Source organism: Lissotriton vulgaris, chromosome 5 (assembly GCF_964263255.1).
Source record: "Lissotriton vulgaris chromosome 5, aLisVul1.2, whole genome shotgun sequence".
NCBI classification, from domain to species: domain Eukaryota; kingdom Metazoa; phylum Chordata; class Amphibia; order Caudata; family Salamandridae; genus Lissotriton; species Lissotriton vulgaris.
The window spans coordinates 1,148,802,457-1,148,830,309 of record NC_141693.1 but is presented as its reverse complement, the minus strand read 5'-3'; the positions used below and the strand labels follow the sequence as shown (position 1 = coordinate 1,148,830,309).

At 40.8% G+C, this 27,853-nt stretch overlaps 1 protein-coding gene across 1 annotated transcript in view; it reads right to left on the bottom strand.

The window, feature by feature from the left end:
• Positions 1–821: 821 nt before the first annotated feature.
• LOC147712121 (pancreatic triacylglycerol lipase-like) overlaps positions 822–27,853 on the bottom strand; it is a 201,867-nt gene continuing 174,835 nt past the window's right edge. The window contains exons 9-13 of the mRNA XM_086920290.1: positions 21,227–21,345; positions 20,069–20,195; positions 14,602–14,713; positions 6,892–7,059; positions 822–952 (exon numbers count right to left, since the gene is read on the bottom strand). Coding sequence (XP_086776416.1) covers positions 889–952; positions 6,892–7,059; positions 14,602–14,713; positions 20,069–20,195; positions 21,227–21,345 — 590 coding nt within the window. The 3' untranslated portion in view covers positions 822–888. The remainder of the gene's footprint in view (positions 953–6,891; positions 7,060–14,601; positions 14,714–20,068; positions 20,196–21,226; positions 21,346–27,853) is intronic.

The window sequence follows — 27,853 nt, the reverse complement described above, 5'->3', positions numbered from 1 at the left end:
AACTATATTTTAGTCCACACCCCAGGAATGTCAAATTTTTTGGAATTTGTTATGCAAAAATTGAGTATAAGAACCCCTGGAATTTGGGGATGAGCCAGAGATTTTTGAAGGCTGTCCTGTTCTGATGAGGACCCTGTCCTGATTTCTTTCTAATTTTGCTGCTCATTTGGGACTTAGAAGGATTTTCTGATTTTCCATTCTTTGTATAACTTTGCATCTGAGAGCCTTCATGGCAATAATTCTCTACCAATTAATGTTTTAATTTTGTAATAAAACCCTTTATTTTTTCATTGATCTATAAATCAATTACTAGGTGGAGCCATGACTTAATAAACTGTTTTACTCTGCTAATTGATGTCTGGGAGGTACTTTGGCATGCAATTCAATGTTTGGGAGAACTGTGTTAAGTAAAAATTTGAGGTGTGAAAATGTTGGGGTGTCTAAAATTTGGGGGTATTGTTTTACTCCATCAATTGCAACAAAAGATAGTATGATAGTGAAAGGCCTACTGCAGAGACACATGTATCCGCAGCAGATTCACAGGAGGTCACAGGTTAAAATCCTTCATGGTCGATAATGCAAGTAATAGCCAGGTGACAAAAACAACTATTGCCAGCGAGATGGTGTGTTCGCAATAACTGTTCATTGTATTACTGTCCAAAGTTGAGGCATACCATTTAGGTATTATAAAAAGAAAGTTATTTCATGAATGAAAAGAAAGCACTGAGCAACACGTTGACAGATCTTTACTCTTGAAGCATACTGAATGCAATAGCAACACCTTTCAGTGTATAACCTAGCACATATTAACAGATCACAAATTAAAAGGCAAAAATGTTTTATTTCTATATGTTTTAATACACAGCTGCAGTCCGATTTCCCTCTATTTTAGCAGGCTGTTAACGTCTGCAGAATATTCTCTCTCACAGTCTCGCTGCCACAGAATTTTGATCTAGGAGCAAAAGAAAAGGTACATTTAGGCAAACTAATTTTCATGTGTCAAAATACAATATCAGTTAATAGCCTGACAATCACAGTAAACCAGAGCTACATATCCACGGCTTCATATGTGGGAAATTGCTGCATCGTGCATGTGAATTCACAATCAGAAATTGTTCCTTGAAACATGCTGGAAAATTAACTTTATCTTGCAATAAAAAAAAGTGTAAAGCGTGGACCCAAACAAGACTGGCATTCAAGACATATTGAGTTAATTTGGATTTCACTATGCCCCAAACAAACTGACATCCAATTGAAACTTGTCTCATGTAACATGAACCAGGCATAGAAATGCATTATACTGACAAGTGTTTAACGCTAACTATATCTACCAATGTTTTGTAGAAAGTGGGCAACATTTGAATTGCAGCAAGGGAATGTTTCAAGCTGTAGCCGAGTAGGGCTCCAGAAGGCCAGATACCCTCTCTGCGAAATCCCGCTGAAACGGGTTTGCCGCTACAGAAAAGCTTTAAGTGAAGCAACCTGAACCTTCCTCCCATTGGCAACGCACAATCATCAGATTGACTAAGCAGGTTTGTCCCAGTTCTCAGGGTGTCTTTGTAGCCAAACATTTCTAAGTCCCAGGTTTCTTAAGATGTTTGGAGAAGTATACTTTGACACAGTCAAGAGTAACAGAACCCCAGGAACAGAACTTGGAGGTCATGAGAGGTGCAGTCCTTCTATCTTCCACAAATCCTGTAGTGTTTTGAAAGAGCTACCCAGGGGTGCCACATTAATGCCTGTGAGTACCATATTTGACTTCTGGACACTTTTCAACCAATAGAGAAAACGTTCCAGGGGTAATCCTACCCTGTTTAGCAACATTTCCTGGGTGAATTACTGCAATAAATACCACAGTGGGCCTTGCTGCCTGAATTTAAAATGGTGAAACACTTCTCCCCTTGTGCAGACCTCATTGCCCAGCACAGGGGCATAGTCGTCAACCTCAATGCTTATGACCTCACATATTACATGACTCATTACATGTTATTTGAAATCATTAATAACATCAGTGATGAAATCTGAAATAACATAATTGATGACAACACTGCGATTGGTGGGGTGAGTTACAGTTACTTTCAGTTAACTATAACTGGTGAATTTCAGGGGTATTTAGAATTTAAAATGCTATGTTATAACTGAAATAACATAATTGATGGCAACAAAGGGTGTGTGAGTTATTGTTACTTCAGTTAACTATAACTAGTGAATTTCAGTTTTTTTAGAGTTGAAAATGATATGTTTTACTGACATTTCCACCTAACTATAACATCACTTTAACCTTTGTTTTTTTCAGTAAACTTCTCAAGTTTTTTTAATGATGTAAATTAATCAATTATTGTATACTATTACCATACCTAACTAAACCAACACTTAAGCCTTTGCTTTTTCAGTGAATATATATATATATATATATATATATATATATATATATATATATATATATATATATATATATATATATATATATATATATATACATATATATATATATATATATATATATATATATATATATACATAAACTGCAAAGTGAGCCCTTGAGCTCTTCACAGGGCACACACGCTTTCCCCCCACCATCCGGCTTTGTCACCTTGTTGAGACACGTATACATGCTATCAATTCATCTGGCCATCTCCGATGCGTTTCAAGGCTGTTCCGCCCCATAATCATGGAATGCGCACAGCGGGATACAAAAGGAGAAAACACACACATACAAGACTAATCATACCAAAGGGCGTCGGAAAGGAAACAATTCCAGTCCGCTGGTGCGCTTTCCCCAAGGAGAAAACACACACATACAAGACTAATCATACCTACTTAAGGAACTATATAGTGCTAATCATTGGGGGATCAAGCCTACTTAAGGTATAATTGGACTCGCTTCCTGTACGAACTGCAATTACCAGCATGCAGTGCTGTATGTTGAACAGAGCCACGCCCACTAGGAGCGAACTTTCAGACAATAAAAGGATTAAGAGTAACAAGGAGTGAGTGTTTTGAATCCCAATGTGCACATTCCATGATTACGGGGCGGAACAGCCTTGAAACGCGTCAGAGATGGCCAGATGAATTGATAGCCTGCATGCGTGTCTCAGCAAGGTGACAAAGCTGGATGGTGGGGGGAAAGCGTGTGTGCCCTGTGAAGAGCTCAAGGGCTCACTTTGCTGTTTCAATATTTGCACTGCTTCCCTTGGCCGTGACACAGGAGCACCTCTTTCGTGTTCTTTGGAAGTGTTTGGAGGAATAAAAGGGCGTCGGAAAGGAAACAATTCCAGGCCGCTGGTGCGCTTTCCCCAAGGAGAAAACACACGCATACAAGACTAATCATACCTACTTAAGGAACTATATAGTGCTAATCACAGGGGGATCAAGCCTACTTAAGGTATAATTGGACTCGCTTCCTGTACGAACTGCAATTACCAGCATGCAGTGCTGTGTGTTGAACAGAGCCACGCCCACTAGGAGCGAACTTTCAGTCAATAAAAGGATTGAGAGTAACAAGGAGTGAGTGTTTTGAATCCCACTGTGCACATTCCATGATTACGGGGCAGAACAGCCTTGAAACGCGTCAGAGATGGCCAGATGAATTGATAAATATACAACAATTGTACAAGGTTCCCCTGAGGAGGAGGAGGGAGGACGGGGAAAGAATTTTTTGAAAAACAGCCACTCTCAGGAGTGTGCAACAGGGAATTGAGTAAACCCTTTTCGAAATTAGGATGCCTCACACAATTAGAGGGTTGGACAACAGTAGCCATCCGTCCAAATAACTGTATCGTGTCATCATTGGCCTCCTGCTCCAGCGGCAAGCTGGCGGTGCAATGCTTGCCGGGCAACACGTAGTGTTACTCTTTTGGTGGAGATCTTCTATTCCTGGCCAATGGGTGCATGCGTGTGAGGGACCTAAGAGGTGGGATTGTGAGCGTGAGTGAAAGTTAAAAGTAAGTCAGTAGAGTCCATTAGAACATTTTTAATCAGGTGGCTCACTGCTTAATTAAAATTGATAAAGGGAGGGGTAGCGGAGCACAACAATAAGGGTGATGTGGCTTCGTTCGACCCTCGCCTATAGTGTGGTCAACATGTTTCACGCCAGTTAAGGCGATTCTTCAGGACCTATGGTTGCTCATCAATTAATGCGAAGTCTCCCCCAAATCGAAGAAACTTCCATATACAACCTGTATGTCAAGGCGGCAAGTGCTACTGCAATGGTCCTAGCCCTAAACCCATGAAGGTCGGGCCCCACCGACTGTCCCTGGGAAGGCCTGAGCGGCGGGGAGTCCCCTGGATGCTCTAGGCGGATGGCGGGTCAGAACCTACCCATCCCACGGCGGCGGTAACACAGAACAGTCAATAAAAGATTGAGAGTAACAAGGAGTGAGTGTTTTGAATCCCGCTGTGCACATTCCATGATTACTGGGCGGAACAGCCTTGAAACGCGTCGGAGATGGCCAGATGAATTGATAGCCTGTATGCGTGTCTCAGCAAGGTGACAAAGCCGGATGGTGGGGGGAAAGCGTGTGTGCCCTTACATATCCAAACACCAAATTGTGGCGTGCTTAAGCCTCTTGATGCGGCGGGCACTCGGCAGGGTCGCCAACCAATTAAATATGCACACTCCTGGTACACATGTTTCTTCTCCCAAGAACAAACCAGAGCCGAGGCCCAAATAGTGCTCAGTGCGATGATTTAATGGCACACTTTTCTTGTGTGCCATTAAATCATCGCACTGAGCACTATTTGGGCCTCGGCACTGGTTTTTTCTTGGGAGAAGGAACGTGTGTACCAGGAGTGTGCATATATATATATATATATATATATATATATATATATATATATATATATATATATATATATATATATATATATATTGTTTTTTGTTGCGCCTCTGTTCCCACTGTATATACCCCGTCACGTGTCACCAGCGCCGTTCACCTATTCACGGACTGGAAAAGTGAATATGCTAGCCCTCAAACCACTTTTTCTCACAATTTTTGTGAATACAAACAGACAAAAATATTTTGTTTGTATGGGTGAATTTATTTTACCCTTTTCATAAGTTTTCAGTCTTTTTATAGAAGCATTTTTTCATAGGTGAGAAAAGGCACTAAAATACTCACATTTACAATATTTACAGCTCACATGCATACAATTTTCATACCACTATGACAACTGACATATACACAAATAATCCACAAAATCTATACATACTATATATACAAGCTTCTTTTGAGAAAGAATATCAATTAAACAACCACAAATAATTATTCTTTGTGGAGAATCAAATTATTATGACGCCCAAACAGGGTCGAACAACAAAAAAGGCAACAAGGAAATAAATTTCAGATTCAACAGTTGGTTCAAATTAGTGAATCAATAACATAAGAATGTTAAACCAGGGATGCCTATTTTGCTGTTATTTGCCAACGCGTTTCGAATCTGAGTCAAAGCTCAGATTCTCCTCAGGGCTCTTTAAATGTAGATTCTGGAAAAGAGAGAGGAAGCTATTCACGAGCACTTGTGCACAGCTTAGTACAGGTTACATGACATTCAATGTAACAGTGCTTTTGTATTTGTTTTCTTGATCTTACAACTAAATATATGGAAAAAGAAATTCCCCATTCAATGCCTCTTGGTCACTTCTCTCCCTGTCGCCCTTTCTTCCCTGTTCATTGAAATTCATAGTGCTTTTTTGTAAATTGTCTACTAAACAATACCTGTTAAGACATTGTTGTATGCTGTATAGATAACTATATAGCAGGTAGATGTCAAAGCCAACTGGCAAAGCCAATAGGTCCCAAAATGTTGACCTATTGCTTTGACAATGCTTGTATAAATTAGTGCCCTGACTAACTAGTGATTTATGGACATCTATAACTCAGCACAGCTTTCAGCTGCGTTGGCTGTCAAAGGCTGTATGTTACTATATCAAGTCAGAAAAATTGGCCTACAATCACCAACATATGCACCGTCACTGTATTTATTCGTTTATAGTCTTATGTAACGCTAATCAGACCCAAGAAGGTAACAAAGCACATTACATTTATCAGGGTAATTACACAGCAAAAGGAGTCAGAATTGTCAAATGAAGAGATGATGAACTATATAAATGGACATTGTCATTACGTTGCAGGGAATGAACATAGGGGCATATTAGCAAGGGCCATATCGCAGCTTTAGCAAGCTGTCGCTACTTTTAGCTGATAGCGATCGGTTTGGGGTCCACTTTATATGTCAACAATATTTATTGCTAATGACATGCAAAGTGGGCGTACCCAAACTGTTTGCGACTAAAAGCAGTCGCTAACACAGCTATCGCCTGCTCAGAACATTGCTTAACCTGTTTATCCAATGGGAGGTGGATATTCAGGTTAAGTCCCCATTAACGTTAATGCCTGAATATCGCTGAATTTCCAGCGATATTTAGGCATTTAGACGCTATCGCCGGATATTTTATCGCATTAGAGATAAACGTTGCTAATAGCATGTTATCTCTGCGATAATATCCAGCGATAAAAAAAATCAGGCTAAGTGTGTTTTGCAGTAAATACTGCATGTTGTTGCTAATATGCCCCATAGTTAGCAACAGGATATGCCACTGTAGCAGGAGATATCGCTACATAGGGATCATCGGAGGGGATTCAGTCACTAGAGAAGAGCCTTGGGTAACTATAGTTCCACGAGGTGGCATGAAGCGAGGCATTGGTAGGCAGTCCAGTATGGCAAGACTCTAATTACTATTCTAACTTCTATGGTTACTTTGCTTACCTTGTTTTGGTCGATGCAGTAAATGCAATATTATTGCCACGTGATTTAATGCTACACAGCAGGGATTCCCAGTTGCCAATCCAATATATTTATATTGATATTAACAAGCGTATATATACATACGTTTTCCCATCTTTTCCGTATTGCAAAACTGCTTTTTGACCGCCCAGTTTCGGAAAGAGTGGATTTATGACGTTGTTGTTCCAGAGGAATTTAACATGGCTGAGGGTGCCGACATCAACCTCAACGTCGATGAAAGCAGTGTACGTGCTTCCAGCTTTCATTGTTCCCCTGCGCAAACAGAAACATAGAAAAGTCAAATGAATAGACGAAAGCAAGTGCCAGCAGTTTTACTATCACTAAAAAAGATGTCATTGCTTTATTGGGATCAGCAATTCAACAACGCTCAAATAACCTGATTGTTTAAGCCTGAAACCTTGACCCCTCCATACTCCTCCAATTGGAGTTATGAATAGGCTGCTGCATATCCAGAAGAAAAAAGTTACAGGATTTTTTGATCTCTTTACTGCTTGGGGCAGTGAATTGAAATGCATAGCCATGTAGATATTCATAGAAAGTAATGCTTTCTAGTCCCATAATGCCAACTCATCTCCCATTTAGGTAGAGCCTATGTCGGATATGATTTGAAGTTCGGAATGCAGATTTCCTATGTGTTAATGTGGCAGATTTTGTTCTTCCCTACGATAACCTTTGTTAGAAATTTCGAAAAGTATGGTAATCCTTGTTTAGTGTTTAAAAAAGCACGTCCTAGATACATTTTGGCAGGACATACTTGCTAATATTAATCAGGGGAAACATTTTCCTTAAATACTGATACATACTGATTTTTGTACAGCAAGAATCAAATTCCACATGTTACGCCCCAAAAGCCTGTAATAGTCAACAATTATTTCAGGCGATAAATGCTGAACACCTCAATGTCCGTTTATGTCAGGTGCGATAAGTATCACAGGCAATAATGGCCACCTGGTATTAAGGGCCTTAGAGTATTCTTCCATCATGACAGAAAAGATGTCTTCACCAAAGAGTTGCATCCATCATTGAAAGGGACGCTTTGAGGAAAGACCTCTGAAGAAAATACCTTCTTGCCTTTCACAGCAGATGTTCCAGCATGTTAGTCACTCAACATTTACCCATTCATGTAAACCCTCCATCCTTTCTGTGACAGATTGTCGTGGAACTAAGTCCACCAGTCACTTTAGACTTGGCGTCTAAGATGGCGCAATGTCTGGTGGGGTTTCCTTTGATTCTTGGCAGTGCTGATAGGGGAGCCAGCCGAGTGTCCGCCAGCACCATGCCTGTATTCTGGGGTTATAACAGTTCTCCACTGCATCCCTCCTTTACTTTAAGCAGCTAGACTATAGCTCTTTCGTCTTTAAGCTCGGGTGTACATCTTGTTTTCATTAGTTACTAAACATGCAAGAATGCAGTTAGCAATATTTTGTGAATGAATCACCCCCTTATCTTACAACTGAGCTTCTCATTGAAGCTTTGATCATACGACCTCTTTTCTAGAGCCCTGTCTGCTCTTGAATATGTTCACTTCTTATGCAATCTATACAGCCCTGGGTCATATGTTAATGTTCACCCCTCCAGAAAATCCACATTGAAACTGGACATTCCATCAACTTTGTGTGTTCATTCAACAAGTCCTATATCAGCAACTATAATAATCCACAAATGTGCCTTTTAATTGGTGATGTCTTCTTGGGCTGTGACCTATTTTGAGATATTTGGCTAAAGGGTTCTTTTGAATCCTTGCATCTCTGCTCATCAGATTTCTTAACCAGACCTTGTTCCAGCTTGCTGTCTCTGATTGTTCGTTATTGTTTTCGGATTTGCAGCTCTAGAACTGGGCACGGTATATTTGGTTCGTCACGCCAGTATGGGGAACACTAGCTAGCTGAATCTTCCTGCTATCTTCCACAATCTCGCCCTAATGCCATACTGCCTAATTACACCATTTGGAATCTTAAATATAATTGATTTAGATATCCCCTAGATCAGATATCTATCTTGAGAAATGACTTCCAATATGCTACAGCTCCCAAAGCTTTCTCCACCTAGAAAAGTTTGCTGAATTCAGGGAGCAGTTGGCCTTACTGGTTACGTCTAATTCTTTCATATGTCACCCATCGACTTATCCACTGCCTGTTGGGTATTAACCGCCTTGAACCGTTTACTACCCTGTCCAAACAGGCTTCCTCTCTTTTATTTGTAAGTACCAATGTAATGTGATAAAATCATTTAAAATGATCATGCAATGACTAGCCCTACAGTTGTCACATTAGTCTCCTACCTTTCCTAGGGGTATATTCACTTTGTGTCGCCATTCGCACCAGCACTTTGAAATTTACCCCCACATGCATCAAGCATTTTTGGAGTCGCAAACGGTGCGATTCCTTAAAATCGGCCGTTTGCTTTTTGGAATGCATCAAGCATTTTTAGAAATCGCAACATTTTTGCGATTTCTAAAAATGCGATTGCTTTTAAGAAATCGCAAATTTGCGATTTCTTAAAAGCAATGCATGATTACTTTTAAAATTGCGAAATCGCAATTAGGGGGTCAAATTTACCGAGTGGTTGAACCACTCGGTAAATTTGCAAAAAGTGTTTAAAATGCTGAAAATGCATTTTTTTCAACATTCATGTTACGGACACACATGTCCTTAGGACATGTGTGTGTGAAACATGATGCGAAAAATACATTTCAGGGGTGCATGGGGGGGTCCTTTGGACCCCCCCCCCTGCACCAATGAAATGCATTAACAAATTGCGATTTTCAAAGTGAAAATCGCAATTTGCTAATGCCTTCCCATTGCTTCCTATGGGCCTTTTGGCCCATAGGAACCAATGGGAATAGCGAATTCGCAAATTGTATTTCGGTAATTTATGCGATTTGGTAAAAATTGCGATTTTTACCGAATCGCATAAATTTACCGAAAATATTCATGCATCCCGTTTTGAGAATTCTAAATTGCGAATCGCTATTTTTCGCAATTTAGAATTCGCAAACACCCGGGATGATGCATGTGGGGGATAGAGATGCTGGCTTGTCCACTGATGTTGCTTCTAAGTGGGAGAACACCAAAGAACTGACTTTAACAAAAGATGACCAAGTCAAAAAAATCATCATTCATCTAAGACCAGAGTCATATATAAGTACAGTGCCTACCAATCGTTTTCTAGACAACACTGGTTTAATTATCTTGATGTATGCATTTTTCTGTTATCAAAGTTGTTAATATATTTGATGGTTTTTAAACCAGAGATTTTTCATATTGAGGACAGACAAGGCATTTCCAATGTTTATTTCATGGGAATTGTTTATATGTTAAAACTGTACCACTACGAAGGGATTAATATATAACTTTTAGTATTATTTGACGGAGCAACAGAACATTTGTTTTGGAAGAAATAAGAGCCTAGAATAAAATAACCTAATTTAGAGAGCACTGCTTCATGACCAATACTGTAATTTAACAAATATGCAGATATGTGAAATATTCAAGAGCAACATGCTTCAATAGCTGATATCAAGTGCATGTCTTCATTATTACAATAAAAATATATGCTTTCAAGAATCTCATAATCAACATTTACTAAATAACTAGGTACCCCAATGATAAGTGCTTAATCACAGCACCCAACCGACAAAGAGTAATTCAAACTAATCTTTTCTTCCCAAGTTAATGCTCCAACAGGCAACTCGCCACAGTGTGGATTGGGTTAGCATTGTGATTGGGTGCAAAACATCAGAAAAACTATCATTCTTGGGGTGGGTTGGCCAATAAGCCAAACACTGTCCAACACATAACATATTTCTATGCTCTTCCTATGTATGCAGATTATATATCATTAAGCACGTTACTTTGCATTAGGGTCTTCATTACATTAAACCCAGGACAAAGAAGACATACTAGGATTAATTAATGGACTCTACAAACTAGTTTACGGTAACATAACATAGAACTTACTTTAGCTGAATAAAACAGTGTTGTGCCTCTGATTCTCTGAGACATCTCTGCTCCATTTAGACGCCAATAAGAAGACCCAGGCATTAGTATAGCCCACTATCTCAAATCATTACTCTGCGATGGCTGTGCTTTTCCACAGCCTACAGTAAATAGAGGTAGACAATAACAACTATTCACCCAATAAATACATGCATATCATCACTCCAATAACAGGGAAGCCACACCCCAATGCCTGTTAGAGTGTGTGACTCTTTAGGAGTGGGAAAAGGAAGGGTGATTCAAGCATTTTTAGCAACCAACATGAAGTGGCATTTTGGTTCTTCCCAACACGGCAAATACCAAGGTCCACTTATAGTGGAACTTTAGTAGTGGGTGTCAGGAGGTAACATATGAGGCTGCCTAAAACTGCTGTGTCATAAAAGCAGCCTAGTGAAAACGTCCATTTTCGATATAGCAGAAATGCTTTTCCTGGCATGAAATGGCCTTGTTCCCCCTGAAATAAAACAAAACCTTTTTCCATGTAATAAATATACAAAAGGATTGCAACAGAAATATTGCAATTTGTCTTGTTTCCTTTTTTCAGGTCAAAATGCCATAGCATCTGTATGGACTGTAAAGTAAACCCAGTGGTGGGAGGGGAGTCCTACTTAACTAGAATGTATGTGATATATTAAACATACATGGAATCAAATATCATGTTGCATTATTTATCATTTACAATGATGGGTGAGTCAAGTCAAAATATTAAAAGAGAAAATCTACAATATAATCTGAATATGATTTATGATGTTTTATTACCTATTTGATCTAGAATACTCGTGCCTTGCGCTAATTACTATAGGAACTGCTTCAAAGTGTGTACACTTATTTGTCAGTAGTCTATAAACACTGGTTCATTTCTGTTAGATTTGGGGGTCTCTAGTTGGCACAGGTAGGTACTTGTAACAAGTAGGGACCCTCTCCTCTAGTCAGGACAAGGGGATTACACACCTAAAATAACCCCTGCTCACCCTCTAGGTTGCGTGGCGCGAGCAGTCAAGGCTTATTTCAGAGGCGTTGTGAGTTAAGCAGTTGTGACCACATACAGTAACCCAGTGACAACACTACAAATGGACCCCACACAGGTTTTATATAAAAAATAAGTAGACTTTATATAAAGTTACCACAAGACTATAAACAACAAAAATACACACTATGATTACTTTAAGATGGTAGATTTAAGCTTAGTTCAGTTCAGTTTTTAGATGCGACACTCTGCGTCAATGTACTTTAAGTTGCGTTGCACTTCCACGAAAAGCAATGTCGCAGTGATGGGAAATGCAGCAAAGTCTGGTGCAAAGAAATAAAGACGTGAAGATCTTCCAGATGCAGCATGCTTCTCGGGGACGCAAGAAACTCTCGGTTCGATGCGTGGACTGCAGCGGCGACACCCTTATGATGTGACGGCAACAGCTCCAGCGGCAACGCTCTTCTCCACGATGCGTGAAGCTTCCGCTCGATGCAACAACTACAGCGGCGACATCCAAGCTGCGTCGGCAGCAGCTCTGACGGTGGCGCGCTTCTCGGGGATGCGAGGGGCTCTTGGTCGATGCAGATACAATGCGATAGTTCCAGCAGCAACACTCTCCTTCTTCGGAGTTGCGACGGCAGGCACAGCAACAGCGACACGCTTCGACCTTGTTGCGAGATTCCTCTCCTGATGTGGTGCAGTGCGACAACCACAGCGGCAACACCCTCCTTCTTCGGAGTTGCGACGGCAGCAGCAGTGACGGTGACACGCTTCCTCTTCGTTGCGGCGTGCTTCTCTCCGATGCTGTGCAGTGCAACAGTTCCAGCGGCATCACCCTCCTTTCTCCGGAGTTGCGACGGCAGGCACAGCGACGGCAACACGCTTCTTCTCATTGAGTTGCGCTTCCAGCTCCTTGCGACACGCAATTCCTCAGAAGACCCAAAACAGCAGCAGGCACTTCTAAAAGAACTCTGAGGAGCTGGGGGTTGAAGTCTGGTGCCCCTGAGACTTCAGCAGGAGGCAAGCTCTTTACCAAGCCCTTGGAGATCCTTCACAAGTTGAAAGCAAAGTACACTACGTTCCTTTCTCCTTCCTTTGGCAGTAAGGCAACCACTGCAGGCCAATCCCCCAAGCAGCACTTCAGCTTGGGAATAGTCTCTCCTCAGTTTCTTCAGGTTGCTCTCCTCAGTAAAGGTTTCTTCTTGTAGTCCAAAGTGATCTAATTTCATGGGATCAGGGTCCCAATATTTATATCCAGAAATCCTTTGTTCTCTGAGGGGAGAGGGGCCTTTGCCCAGTCCAAACCAGTTCTGAAGAACTCTGTTTACCAGACTTCTCCTTTCCTTTCACAGTGCAGGGTATGCACATGGGAAACGGCTTTTACAACGAAGCCGTTTCCACGAAATCTTTAACCACGCATGCAGTACAACGCATGCGTGGTTACAACTAATGCCTTTACCACGCATGCCTTTACTAAGATGTTTGTAGTAAAGGCATATGTGGTAAAAGTAAAAAAAAAAGAGGGGGCTTGGGGGGGTCTCCCCCCCAAATAAAACAACTCACCATAAGTCACGTCGGCATCAGAGTCGATTAAGAGAAATCGGTAAAAAAATGCAGTTTTTTTTAACGACGTATGACGTCACCACGCAAATAGTCGGTGAAAGGTTTATGCGTGCTAAACGAATTCCGTTGTAACGCATGCGTGGTAAAGGCATGCGTTGCAACGGAATTCGTTGTATCATCATATATTCATGCACATCAGACGCCCCACAGGATGTGGAGCCAGCATTGTGGAAGGCAAGTACAGTCCTGGAGCACTTTGTTTACAGGACTCCTTCTCTTCTTTCAGTGTGCAGGGCAGAGACATCAGCCGCTCCCCAGGGGGTGGAGCCAGCATTGTGGAAGGCAAGCACAGCCCTATTCGAGGTTCAGGTGAACTCCTCCCTCCCATCTAGATGCAGATCTCTCTATTCACCACTGGGTGACTCAGCCTGTCTATGGAATTCCCCAGCCCTGTCACTCACAAAACCAGACATAGGAATACACAAACTAGCAGAGGCAGGGTAAATGGTTAGACAAGCAAATACCTACTTTCTAAAAGTGGTATTTGCAAACACAGAAAATTAAAATAAACTTTACTAAAATATGTATTTTATTATTCTAAGTTCAGGCATACTAAACTCGAATTTCCACCATGTTCTCTGAGACAGTTAGGATTATAAAATGTAATAACTCTAACAGCCCTTTCGGGCCTATGGAGAACAGGTAGCCTTGCAATAGTGAAAAACGAAAATGGCTGTAATTCACTATTAGGACATGCCACACACCTCAGGGCTTGTCCTACCTTATACTTACAATGCACCCTGCCCTTGGGCCTACCATAGGGGTGACTGATATGAAGAAAAGGGAAGGTTTAGGGACTGGCAAGTGGGTGCACTTGCCCAGTCAGCATGACAGTACCAGACTGCACGCAGGCTCTGCAATGGCAGACCTTAGACACATTTTACAAGGCTGCATCTGTGGGTGGCACAACCAGTGCTGCAGGCCCACCAGCAGCATTTGGATTACATGCCCTGGCACACTCAGTGCACTAGACTAGGGTCTGACAAGTAAACCAACTAGCCAAACATGGAATCACTAATCCATACATCAATTTACAGTAGGGAGCACTTGCACTGTGACACTGAATAGCATTGGCACAGTGCCCAAAGCATCTAATACCTGCAAAAACGCATGAGGCAACAGCAAAAAAATGGAAGGGAGACCCGCGCCAATGGTGCCAGATGTAACAATGCCCTTCACACTGCTAAACAAAACAAATCTTACTTGAAAATTTGATACTGCTGGGTGTTCCCTTTATTCCCATACAGAGCCACTTTGAAATACCCGACAACACTCGAACTGCCAGTGACTGTGACAGACACTTTGTACCGATAGCCTGAAAATTAAAGGACATTGTCACTGTTAAGTAGTCAGAAATAGTGCAGCAGTTCATATGTTCTATGATGTGTTCTATATTATGTCATTTTTAAATGCATTAATTTGATTGGTATTGTCAGTTAGCAAATTGGTTTCATGATACAATATGTAAGAATTATTAGAGAGGGTATTGGTTCTTTTCAATTTTTGCCAGATCATATTACCAAATATTTTTAATGTATTTAAGCAGCACATTTAGGGTCACTTCAGTAAATCATGGGATTTGAAGGTCCATATAATCATATGATGAAACAGACTAATTAATTTACTAAAATAAAAAGCAGATGCGAGTTCATTAGTAAAAGACATTCAAGCCTACTAGAAACCAAAGTGTATCCTAGTCCTAGAAGAAAAATCATGCATTTCTATTATAGAGAAATCATCATGAGGGTTACTGGGAAAGAAGATGATGTGACTTCCTCTAAGAAACAAAAATGCAAGAGTTTAAATGAAACTACACCATTTGATTCAATAGTGGAAAAAGCCCAAGAAGCTTATGAGAAATACAGCACAAGTGAAAAGAGAGGGGTCAAAGGTACGTGTGAGTCAATGGAGAGAAATATCATTTGTTAATTTATAGGGAAAATCATCTTTTTTTTATCATTTTGCCCCATTTTCCATCCCAACCCTTACACCTTTTCTCATTAAACCTCTAACGAAACATTGCCGCCACCAAGTGCCAGAATTCTTTTCTGAATCACTGAATCACGTTTACATCTGTTCTTTCAAATACGTTCTTATGTTACTTACCAGTAATCACATTACTCTGAGTCCACCTCAGGCACAATTGCCTTGCATTGTAATTCATTAAAGCGAGAGGGAGGAGGAGGTAATGGCATTGGTCCCGGTTCACAAAGGTAAAGTTAGACGAAAGTCTAACTTTACGACTTTCGGTATTCACAAAGGGCATTTACAACTCATAATGACTTTCAGAATACACAATGGGCATTTACGAGCAGTACATGCCCTTTGTGAATACCGAAAGTCGTAAAGTTAGACGTTCGTCTAACTTTACCTTAATGAATCGGGACAGCTGTGTACCGCACCTGGTTTTCAATGATTGCTTAATTGATTGGTGAGAAGTTGAGTGATTGATCAATTACGTTTTTTACATTTTTTATATAAGGCGAGTCTGGACTTTTAATCAAAAAAATATTTTATAAAAGAAAGGGAACAGAATGGGGACAATAATCGTGCTTGGCGCACTATTAATGAAAACAGCAGATGTCAGTAGAACAGTGGAATATCTTATAAATGTGGAGCAGGGTGAGGCAGGCTAAGCAGGGAAGAAGAGAACCTGAGATGCCAAAAAAGGAGAAGCTACACTCAGAACTTAGCACATTAACAGATACTCAGTTTCTCAATACAGCCTTTCAGATTACACAGTACTCCTCCATCAGGACCAGAGAGGGGACTAGATGGAAATGCACATGACATTTTTGGAGAATGAGTACCTTAGGTCAATAGCTGCTATGGCACGGGAAGCAGATTTTCACGTTACAAAAATTGTTCCTTTTGGGGTGGTCGAAACAGGCACACCAGGAAGAGTTGGTCTAACAGTGTTAAGTGACTCTGACATTTGAATAAACATATTAGATGGTGACAAACATGCACTAAAGTGTTGAAGCACTTAAATGAACAGTGCTTTTTTAGAGGGCATGTGAAAAGCAGGGAATGATGGGTAAAATAATGGTGCAACCACCAGCCAAGAGTTGTAGCACGAAGCAGCAACAATAATCAATAGTGTTTAGAAAAAAGGCTGATGATTTTGGGCTAACTTTGAGGATCAATGAAAGGCTGTTGGAAGAAATTTAAAGGGCATGTGAGATTATATTCAAAGTTCTGCCACTCGAAATTCTATTAATTGGCAACAATAAACAGTGGTGGGACAGGCCTTTTGTGAAGTGAACCTGGTTGACTCTAACACTCATAGCCAAAATAAAATGACTGGGAGACATCCTTGACCACTTTCCCTTCCATGATGTACATATTAACGCTGTTGAAGTTCCTCTTTCTGCCTTTTGCGTCTCCAAAGAAGGCCCTACCTTAACCCTCCAAAGAGGCTCAGACCACTGTGCTAGCCTATGCACTGGCCCACAAGGTTGCAGTTAGTCCAAAATCTCTGAGTAAGGCTGAGCTTTCACCTCTAGAGTGATAATTATGTATGTCCCAGATGCCCGAGGAGCCTGTACTGCCCCACCTCAGAGCAGAGCATTCACTTTAAATCTCTATGCCTAATTCATTAAGCTTATGCCCTCTAATTTTCACTTGATGCCTATGTTGCTAAAATCATTTACTATTAGTTTCATACCAGATACGCACTTTTATACTTACAGGACCCAGAAAACAAGAGATAATGACGATACTGAAGACTATGAGCATGTGTTGGGGCTCAAATACCTACGGGTGCTTATAAATCATAAATATGAAAAGCTGACGACAGGCAACTTCGGGAGAGTGATGACTGTTGTTTGACAGGCAGTCCCATTTTGGTGCAAGCTGCCACTTTCACCACTGGCTGCTTAGCGATTGCCGAACTAATCGTTATTCATTGGCACTACAAATGACAATACAGAAAAGTTACTCAAAGAAATAAGGGGCATATTATCAAGACAGGAAATAAAATTGTCGCCGCTTTAGCGGCAGAAAACTGCCACTAAAACGGTGATAATGAGCTTGATAATATGCTCTATGGAATTCCAATTGAAGCCCATGTTAGATGTCCTTCACATTTAACATGGGCTTCAATTGGAATACCATAGAGCATATTATCAAGCCCATTATCACCGTTTTAGCGGCAGTTTTCTGCCGCTAAAGCGGCGATAATGTTATCGCCTTTCTTGATAATATGCCCCCCAAATGCCCTAGCATCAAATATGACAAAGGGAATGTAAACGAAAAGAACTGCAATACGGAAAATCCAGAGGCTTGGATAAAGGTGGTTCCCACTTTGATGTCTGTTATTTAGCAGCTATGATACAACGACCGAAAAGATGGCTTGGAGAGGACAAGGATCGAGGAGAAAAGGAATTAAAGCTAGACTGACTAATAATACATTACAGGAGGCTATTCTAGGGTACATGAAGATAACGTCTTCCCACTTCAGATTATTAAGCACAGAGAGACACTGTTTTAAAAGACACCAAAAGCGATTGAATAACATGGCGGTGTACTCAACAGAGTACACCACAATATACACTGATGGTGCCTCGAAAGATTCTGTGAAGTGGCACAAAATGTAAATGTTTATTTTTTTTAATAATGTATAACTTTTCTTGCTTTTGCCAGACATTTCTGTAATTACACCAAATGAAATTATGCAAATTTCACACACCCATAAGTGTGACAAACTAACAGCGGATTTTTGTCACATGGTGTGGGAATGCACACAAATAGTACAATACTGGAAAAGGTTAATATCTTTACTCTTCGAAATACCAGTAAGAAACTTGGGGGACCCTTCAGCATAAAGCCTCCTAGGACACACACTAGCTTAAAAAAGCTACAGCCACAAATAAGTTCATAGATCTGGTTCTTCAAGTATTCAAACGCAGAATAATCTTGAACTAGAAAGTAAGTGAGGCACCATCCATCAAAATATGCCCACCAGGATCTAAAAGGAAGGGACACCACAGAAGGAAGCCCTCATCATATAGCAAAAAATGAATGGAGGAAGAATTACACATAATGACTGGGACACCATCCTGAAAACTCTGGTTGCGAAAACAGAAAAGCAAACCCTTGATCCCCCTATCACCGATACACAACAAATGCAACACAAGCAAAGTATAACTCTGAGGTCATAGAAGTTGGTCCAAAATCAAAGTAGAATAGCAAACATGTGAAATAGGGGAAAACCTTCATGAGAAGGCCCACTAGGGATAGCTGGAATACTGGAGAAGTTAGATCTAAAGCCACATACCAATAGGATGTCACCCATCCAATGACACAGGGGAAGATTAATACATATGTGCAAAACCAGACTGGAAAGTTGCTGAGTTTAAGGTTGATTACATTTTATTATGTTAATGTTAATAATAAAACTGCTCATGATGGTGTCTGGAGAGCCCTACATGAATGTAAATGGGAACAACTGATGTACATATATGGGACATCAATCTCCCAAATATCGAACAAATGAAGAGCACTGAATACAAAATGCACAACAGATCGAAAGGGAGGTAAGAGGTGGCAGACCTTTTGGAGAACTTGATCCTAAACGTTAGAACATATTCCGTCTGTAGATTTGTAATATTGATCATTATCTAACATTTAGGAATGCCCCCAAAACAATATTATTGTGTTGATAGGGGTTAGGAAATATCTGGGGATCTCTTTAGATTTTTTACCTGTATTTCAGCACAATGAAGCCACACCCCCAAAAACACACTGTGCCTCAAGAGTCTAACAGCAGAAGTAATCTTCTTCACTAGCTCCAAGATCAACAAGTGGACATGTTACAGAAGATGGCATTTGAATGTGGTGTATAAAATTGTCACCCGCAAATAATTTTTGCAGTAGAAGACTGATCAACAATATTTCCTTCCTGCACCCTGGGTGTATGGGGGGACCAGCCTAGCACTAGATACCAGCATCAATGCTGCAATTTGGGTTTAGTTGTAGGTAGACGCAATATCGGACAACTGGTTACGCCTGCAATACCACACCTGGAGCAATGGACTTGAGATGTGGATTGATGTATTAGGGCTGAACGGTTTGCGTATGAGGGAAGCGGCTGCCTGCATAGGTTCGAATAGGTATGGGGCCTGTGGCAGTATTAGAGAGGCTTCTTGAATGTTTAATTCTGTGGGGTGCGACTCAAAGACCCGAAAGTGTTAGGGCAGTCCTTCTGTATTGTTAGAGCATAGGCCTGTGCACTGGTCTGCACTGCACATCATCTTTGTTATGGTGTTGTTTCTTTTTAGAATCCAAATAATTGTTTTAAAGTACTTTCTCTCTGATACTTCATTGAACTACAGCATTGGAATTCAAAATAATCACTGCAATCTTTATATTTGATTACAGAAAAATGCAATAGCTGAAAAAATAAATGTGATTACGAGAATGACTGACGAAATCCGATGGAAAACAAACAAAAGGGAAAAAAATAAGACACCACGTAGACCAGGACACAGATTCAGACAAAAACAGCAAAGAAATAGAGCTGTAACACAAAATGAAAAGTTAAATAATACGTTTTTTAAATACGAAATAATGAATAAGAAACTAAGGCAAAGGCAACACATGCAGATGAAAATGAGACAGAGAAGCGGAATCTAAATCAACTGTTTCCAATTGAGAAAGTGTCACTTACGCGAAAAGTCTTTGGCATCGCCTGTGTTTAGATAAAACCTTTGGCTCGATTGTGTAACACCACCGAAATTGTCAGCATAGTGTCCCATTCTGGGGCAACCGCCAGAGGGGCATGGGAAGCCACTACCCTACAAGAGAATGAAGGCGTCTGTTAGAAAATAGGCTGTGCATTTTTTATCTCTTGTTGCTCTTTATGTCTGGCCGGCATCATGTAATAAAAAATAAATCAAGACTAAAAAATACATACATAGATACATATATGCACTGAGGGACTTTGGGTCATCCATCCTAATTCATTGGCCTGTACACCTATCATTCACATTGTCTTTCCATTCATTAGATCAGATCATAGGGTAGGGGGTCAGCCCACTTTAGTAATTGGCTCTCTGGCACTGTGGGTGATGGCATTTTTACAATTCGTATGTGCACATTCACCTAAAAAGAAGTGCACTTCAGCGACAGGGCATGTGGGACAACACTGTTTTTGTCCAAAGCAACAAAAGAGCAACTACTCTTAAATTAAAGTGGCCAGGGTTTAGGGTTCCAAGAATCTTTGTTCCATAAGTTTTACTTTAAAATACATTGACACAAACTCTCAAAACCACATGCCCTACAGAACCTTGCGGGAGAGATGCTAAATTCCAGTGTCTTCAAAAGCAAGGCATTTGCCATTGTCACGCATGATCTGTAAACATCAGCACAGGGTATCTCAGTGGGAAGGTGCAATGGTTCCTCTTCCTAAAATCCAGGCTTCTCTCTAGATCATTCAAACATCTCAAACAAGAAAACAAACATTGAGAAGCATAAAAATATGGACTTGCGACACAAATTTGCGGTCTCTAATTCTCTGATTTGGCCTCAGGTTGCAACACAGTTACAATATATTATGTTGCGCTTGTGACCCAGTGAGCTGCCACTCAGCCAGCAGTCTCTATCCTGATGTAAGGAATGACCACTCCAGCGAGGTCACCATTACTTGTGAGCCTTTCATGGCCACTACGCCGTACCTGAGAGAGACCAACAGCAGAGGTCCCTCACCCTCAAACTGCTCTGCTGTGAAATCACCATGGGTAATTACCAGCACTGCATTGCCTGCCTAAGGTCTCGTTGTATATATGAAAGTGCTGATGGAGTATATGGTTCAATAATAAAGACTTACCGATTTAAAGGAGTCATAGCTGGAGGTGGGGAAGCCAACAAAGCCATCTTTGCTTAAGATGCTGTCTGAATAGTACTTATAGCTCCGCAGATGGTTGCATGCCACAAAGTCACGCGTCCCTGGAAAATGAAGCAGCAGGACTTTAAATACATCTCATTCAGATTTTGGGCCTGAATTTGATTTTGGGGGATGGGTTACTCCATCACAACAGTGATGGATATCCCGACCACCAGAATATAATGGGATTTATATTTTGGCGGACAGCATATCCGTCACCCTTGTGACAGAGTAACCCGTCAACCGAGATCTAAATCAGGCCATTAATCTGTAGCAACACACGTTTTGCCATTGTGTAGGCAAAGCCTCACTTGACCAGGGCAGAAAGTATGCCAGGGTGGAAACATTTAAAACAAAATACTTGGGTACAAGGCGATGCTATAATGTTGCAACAAACTCTGTCAGGTTGCAGCTACCCACACCGTACTTGTCCTATGGATTTAAACTTAGCTAGAGACTAGTCATTAAAGTCTGATACGAGGACACATGTATGTATGTATGTATGTATGTATGTATGTATGTATGTATGTATGTATTGCCTACTTGTATAGCGCAGACTGTCACCCAAATGGTATCCTGGTGCTTTGACTTCTTCAGACCAACACACACGCCTCACTACACTGCTCTGGGGAACAGATGGGTCTTCAAACCTTTTTTAAAAGAGCAGAGTTCCCCCATGCTCCTCAGGGTCAGAAGCAGGGAGTTCCAGAGTTTGGCCGCGGTGTATCCAAAGGAGCGGCCTCCCATCCGACTCCTCCGGATCTTAGGAACTGTGGCCAAATAGGCAGATGAGGAACGAAGAGTTCTAGAGTTCGAGTACCAGGAGAAGAGTTCTTGTAGCGGGACAGGGCCCTGATCATGGAGGGCCTTAAAAACTATACAAATGGTTTTCTCCACTCAGCTATTGGTTGTTGTGTCATTCAGTCTAGATCAGCATGCATTCAACACCCCCTGCTTTACTGTAACTGTAGTTTATGATCAGGACTCCAGTTGTTGTGGTATTTATCTTTTTGACATTTCCGTCTGTATTTATTCATATTTCGTTTTTGCTAATTTTGTCTGTATTTAGCCACATTTATTTTAGGATTTGTGAAAAAAGTATCCTGAAACTGGTATACTTCCACGTTTACTCACCTGATACATGCCAACCTTCAATTGAATGCCAGACAGGTTCCGATGAAATGAACACTCACAGATGATAAATCAATATAGTTATATGAAAACGTACACATTTTAGTAACTACCTTGTGCATATCTGCTCTTGTTTAAGCCTCATTACTAAAATAAATCAATATACTTATATAAAAGCGTACATATTTTAGTATCTACCTTGTGCATATTTGCTCTTGTTTAAGCCTCATTACTAAAATGTTTTTCCTTTATAACACACATACCTGTTAATCCGCACAGCTATTGGCCTGGTAGTCATAAATTTAGATTAACTCAAAAACAACCCAATTTCCATTTTTATGCACATTTAAAAATAAAGACAGGAAAATAATGTTTTTCTGTCAGTATTCATATGTAAAAATCAGTAAAAATGGAAAACAGGAAGCCTTATTTATCACACGTGGGCCCAGATCAAGGTAAAATCGGCTCGCAAAGGGGCAGATTCTCAGAATCTGCCCCTTTGCGACCGATATTTTTGCATTTGGGATGCATCATCCCAAATGCACAAATCGCAAATTAAGAATTCGCTAAATTGAGATTACTTGCAGTTAAGGAATCTCAAATTGAGATTCCTTAAATGCAATGCATCAAAGTAAAAAAATTGACGATTTTGTTAATAGGAGTGGCAAATTACCATGAAGTTCAACTTCAAGGTAATTTGCAAAACTTGGAAAAATGCACTTTTGTGCATTTTTCAAAGTTTAATGTTGCGCACACACATGCCCTAAGGGCATGTGTGTGCGCAATACATGTACACAGATCAATTTCAGGGGGTGCACCCTTGAAATCGCATTCTTAATTTGCGATTCACTAATTGCGATTCGCAAATTGAGAATGTCTTCCCATTCATTCCTATGGGCCACTAGGCCCATAGGAATGAATGGGAAGGTATTCCTTAATTGCGACTCACAATTTGCGAGTCGCAATTAAGGAATTTTAAGAATTCGCTATTTTTTGAGCGAGTTCTTCTTGCATAGCATTTTGCTATTCCTTATTAGCGATTCCTTATTTTTCGCTAATAAGGAATCGCAAAATGGATGCTTGATGCATCTGGAGGATGGAGTTTTTGTCATTTTAATGTTACAGTAGATTTGCAAGTCCATGTAGGGACGGGTAGACTTTCTTCTATTCTTTTTTCAGTGTTTTTGTAGTTCAGCAGGGAAGTTACTATCTTCAGAGTGTTTGACTTGAATGGTGAGAGTTTTTTTTTAATATTAGTAAGTTCATCTGTGTAGGCCTTGCAGGCCACAGGGTACGGTACATGGTATTTAAAAGTGGGCCGCATATAAAATTAATGTTACCATGTTCCCACAGTACAAAGCCCAAAAAGCAATTTTCACCGTGGCTGGTTTAAAATACTGATACTGTATTTCGGAAATGAAACCAACTTGAAAAATAATTAAGCAACTGTCGGTAATTGCCTCTTTTTGCATGAACAAAGCCAATTTTTGGACTGATGATTCTAGCGTTTTTTTTCTCTGTTCGCAGGGACTATGCTAACCAGGCCCTAGCGCATGTCCTGAAATTGGTTAAACTGCAAATTGGCATATATAACTTAATAATGAGTCCGGAGTTTATGGTTCAAGGTGTAGCCATGGCCTGTAAGTTAATTGTCACTAGTGGACGTTGACACATATTTTCCACCAATAAAGTGAAAATGCAAAACCTAACTGCAGGCCTGCTACTAGTAACCTGGATGTACAGATTTAAACTGCAAATTCCACTTGTTATAACCCCTTCTGACAGGCCTGAACCCTCCTCCTAAATATTAATGTCACCCTCTAAGTAGGCTTTAAATGCCCATAAAGCATGGTGCAGGATATTTAAAAGTAGGGCACCTCGACTTGGACTCTCTTTTGTGATTAACCAGACAGACACCAATCTAAGTGGGAGTAGAAGTGTACCCAGAATTTGTTTTGAGTGCCCACAGAGGAGGACTGTTAATTTCCCTTGCCACGCCTCTATGGTGCACACAGGAGCTCTGCACAAGGGAAGAAAGGTTCTGCCATGTTGAATTTAGGAAGAGTGGGGCACTGTGGGCTTGTTTGCAGTCGGGCATAGAGGACCTGCTGCAAAAGTGCGTGGGGTTACCCCTGGAAACATTTTGCTTCTTGGTCAGGAAGGGGCCAAGGTTTACACATGTGGGACCCTCTTGAGAACACTACTGAGCCTGTGGAAGACAAAAGAAGGACTGCACCTCCTTTTGAGACCTGTGTGGAGAACCCTAAGGGCTGGACCTGCTCCCATTTGTACCCAGGACTAAAATGTGGATGCCATGGTTCATTTGTCTGGCCTCCGGTTCACATACACTTCCTGGAAGTTTCAGCTGACCAGTTACAACTGGACCTGCCCTGGACCCTACTCATGGTTGAGTGAGTCCTAACCCTCAAATGTTGTTTCTGAGGTCTTTGAACACTTGGCTTGTGCCAAAGTGCGTTCCTCCTGTCCAAACCTAAAACCTAAGACTTTAACCCTTTCGATGCTGATGACGAGCTCAGCTCGTCATGATGCACGGTTGAGCTGTGCTGATGGTGACCTGACCTCGTCGTGAATAATGTAAAATATGAATGTCCAGCACAGGACGGGAAAACTGCTAGCAGCCAAGGTGTTAAAGCTCTTTTAAGACTTTTTGCCTGGAGAACGAACAGAAGACATGGATCAACCTACCAAGCTGATCTGCAGAGCCTGGCATGCAACATCTGATCAACATCTTCCTGGGAGCATACTGCAGACTTTTCCCACTCCGAGTTTTTCCTACCTTTGTCGACAGCTCCACTGAGACCTTGTCCTTTACCAACCCATCATTGACGATCCAGTCTTCAGATCCAGCCTGCAGCCTTGCCCCACTGAGGACTCTACCTTCTTAGAAAATTTCTAAGCGTGAAGATAACTTTACAACTAGGATGAACCTTATCCTTGTATCCAACCAGCTTTCTTTCAGTGTTAGCCTTAAAACTTACATGTATCCAGGTCTAGTGTGACCATTGGCCTGTGGTTGGCGTTTTGCACTTTTTTTCTGTATTTTTATTTAAAACTTTGAAAATTCATATCTCTGGTTCCCCTTGTTGGATCTTTGTTGCTTTGGTGTCATTTAGTTCATTAACACATCCTCTATGTCTGTATTGCGAAGGTGGATTTTTAATGTGTTGTTACCTTTTTAACTGTTTTGGTACTTCTAAAAGCTTTGCACATTTTTGTTCATTGAGTTAAGCCTATCTGCTCTGTGACCATAGCGACTAGAGGTTGAGCTCAGGTTTAAATTACTGAAACGCTTACTAGATCTAACAAAAAGAGTGACATTATTACTTATGGTGACTACTATCCACTCCAACTAATAATCTACTTTCTCACAACAGCTATTTTTAATAGTTAACAAGAATCCAATTCAATAGTGAAGTCTAATTTTAATAAGCATTAAGAGAAAGTAACCCTTAAAAGTTACCCTTTATGAGCTTGGACTGTCAGAGGGATAATTAGCCTATGCCTATGGCAGCTCTCAGCCTGTACACAGCCTTGAATAGCTGTGCAATATGTTTTAAATGCCTAGTTGGAGAAAATAATAGGCTGACATGATTGCATAGAGATGATTCCTTTGAGCTCAAAAGAATATGCAGGGCGGGGATGTGGGCCTCCTTTTGACAGCACAGTGTCAAATCCTGTGTGAAAGACCTGTTGAGTCACATGTAATCCATTAAGGCACTTGCAAGGGCAAGAACATGATGCCAAGACAATTCTTGTGGATCCCCTGTCTGGTTGCTGAAAGGCCCTGCTTTTCTACCAGCATAATTCTGTCTTTGTATGTACAGTTCCTGCTTCAAACTGGATTTTACTGTTAGATGTGTTAGGACACTGGGATTACCTTAGGACACTCCGCATACACACACCCATCCCTCATCAAGTTAAGTTAATTGAAGATTATCGCCATCTTCAAAATTCCCTGACATATGGCATATTTGATCTATTTGCTGAAGGACAGACAGGCACTGCTGCAAAACTGGGTAAGATTACTCCTGCAAACCTTTACAGCATTGATTTTGGAAGGGTCAATACCCAAACCCACCCACCAGCTAGCGCTAGGTATAAATGTGGCATCGCTAGGCACCCTTTACAGAAACCTTTCTGGATCTGCGGAAGATCAGAAGAGTATTGGGCCTGCTGTCTTTTATCAGACAGGAGCCCTGGAGGGCTGGACCTCGTTCCTCTTGTACCCAGGACAAAAAGGTGCACCCCAAGGATCCAGTTGCTAACCTCCAGTGTGGCTACAGGTAGACAACGAGCTTCAAGATGAGTCTTCCTAGAAGTACCCAGCTGACAATTTGCAACCGGACTCAGACTGGACCCTGACTCTGGCCTCTGCCTGATACCTCTGTGCCTCTTTAAGTACCTCCCCTGAGGCGCTGGGGGCCTTAGAAGTGCATTCCAATGATTTGGCTGGGACTTAAAAGACTAAATCAGAAGGTAAAATCTTTTACCAGGATGAACCTGATTTGTGCATCCAACCCATTGCTCCATTGCAGTTGCCCTTCAATTGTTCCTACATTGCGGTCCAGCACGACCAATAACTAGCATTGGTGCTTTCTAGTTTTTGGTGCTATTTCTACTTAAAATTTTAAAATTAATATCTCTGGGATGAGATTGAGACAATCTTTCGTGCTGTACCACTAATACGACAATAAAGCTTCAACACAGAAAGTCTATGCACTCCTCAATACACACAATATCATTGAAAAGATCAAAGATTCAAGACATAAGTAAATCCAAGAATCACTGAAAATGTTCTTGTGTTTTTCATTTTTCCAACAAAAATGGCAATAGAAAAAATAAAAATGTGTTGCTACTTCGAAGGTACTTGCGTCATCTCGGGATTGGGACGTAGCTGATGTGATTTGAATGCATCCACTGTGGGCTTCATTGACTTTTTAAATTTCAATAATAACTTTATTCGGTAGTTTTAAGAAAAACACCATAAAAGTTCACAATGAGCAAATTAAAAAATTTACAAAAGTTAAAAACCGTTAAAAATACATTTGTTAAAAAAGCATATTAGAAAGAGCAACAACATCTCAGTTTGTGTAAATTGTTCGACATTATGATAGCATACAGTTTTCCTGTTGTCTTAGATTCTTTCGTTTGTGCAAAGCTGCCATGTTATTCGTACTCATAAATTCGTACTATGACGTATGCAAAATTTGAGGTAGAGTACGATCGCTTTAGCATAGTTTTCATTTTCCAGATACTGAAGTGCCAGATACGCAGGACGGCACTGTCGGAGACCCCAGAATTTCAAAATGGGCAGTATCCAGCGTTTACGGGGTTCAGTGAAAAACTTACAGAATAACATTGTGTGTATCGTTGTTTGTGGGGACACTAGATCACAAGGGCACATAGAAAGTGTGGATG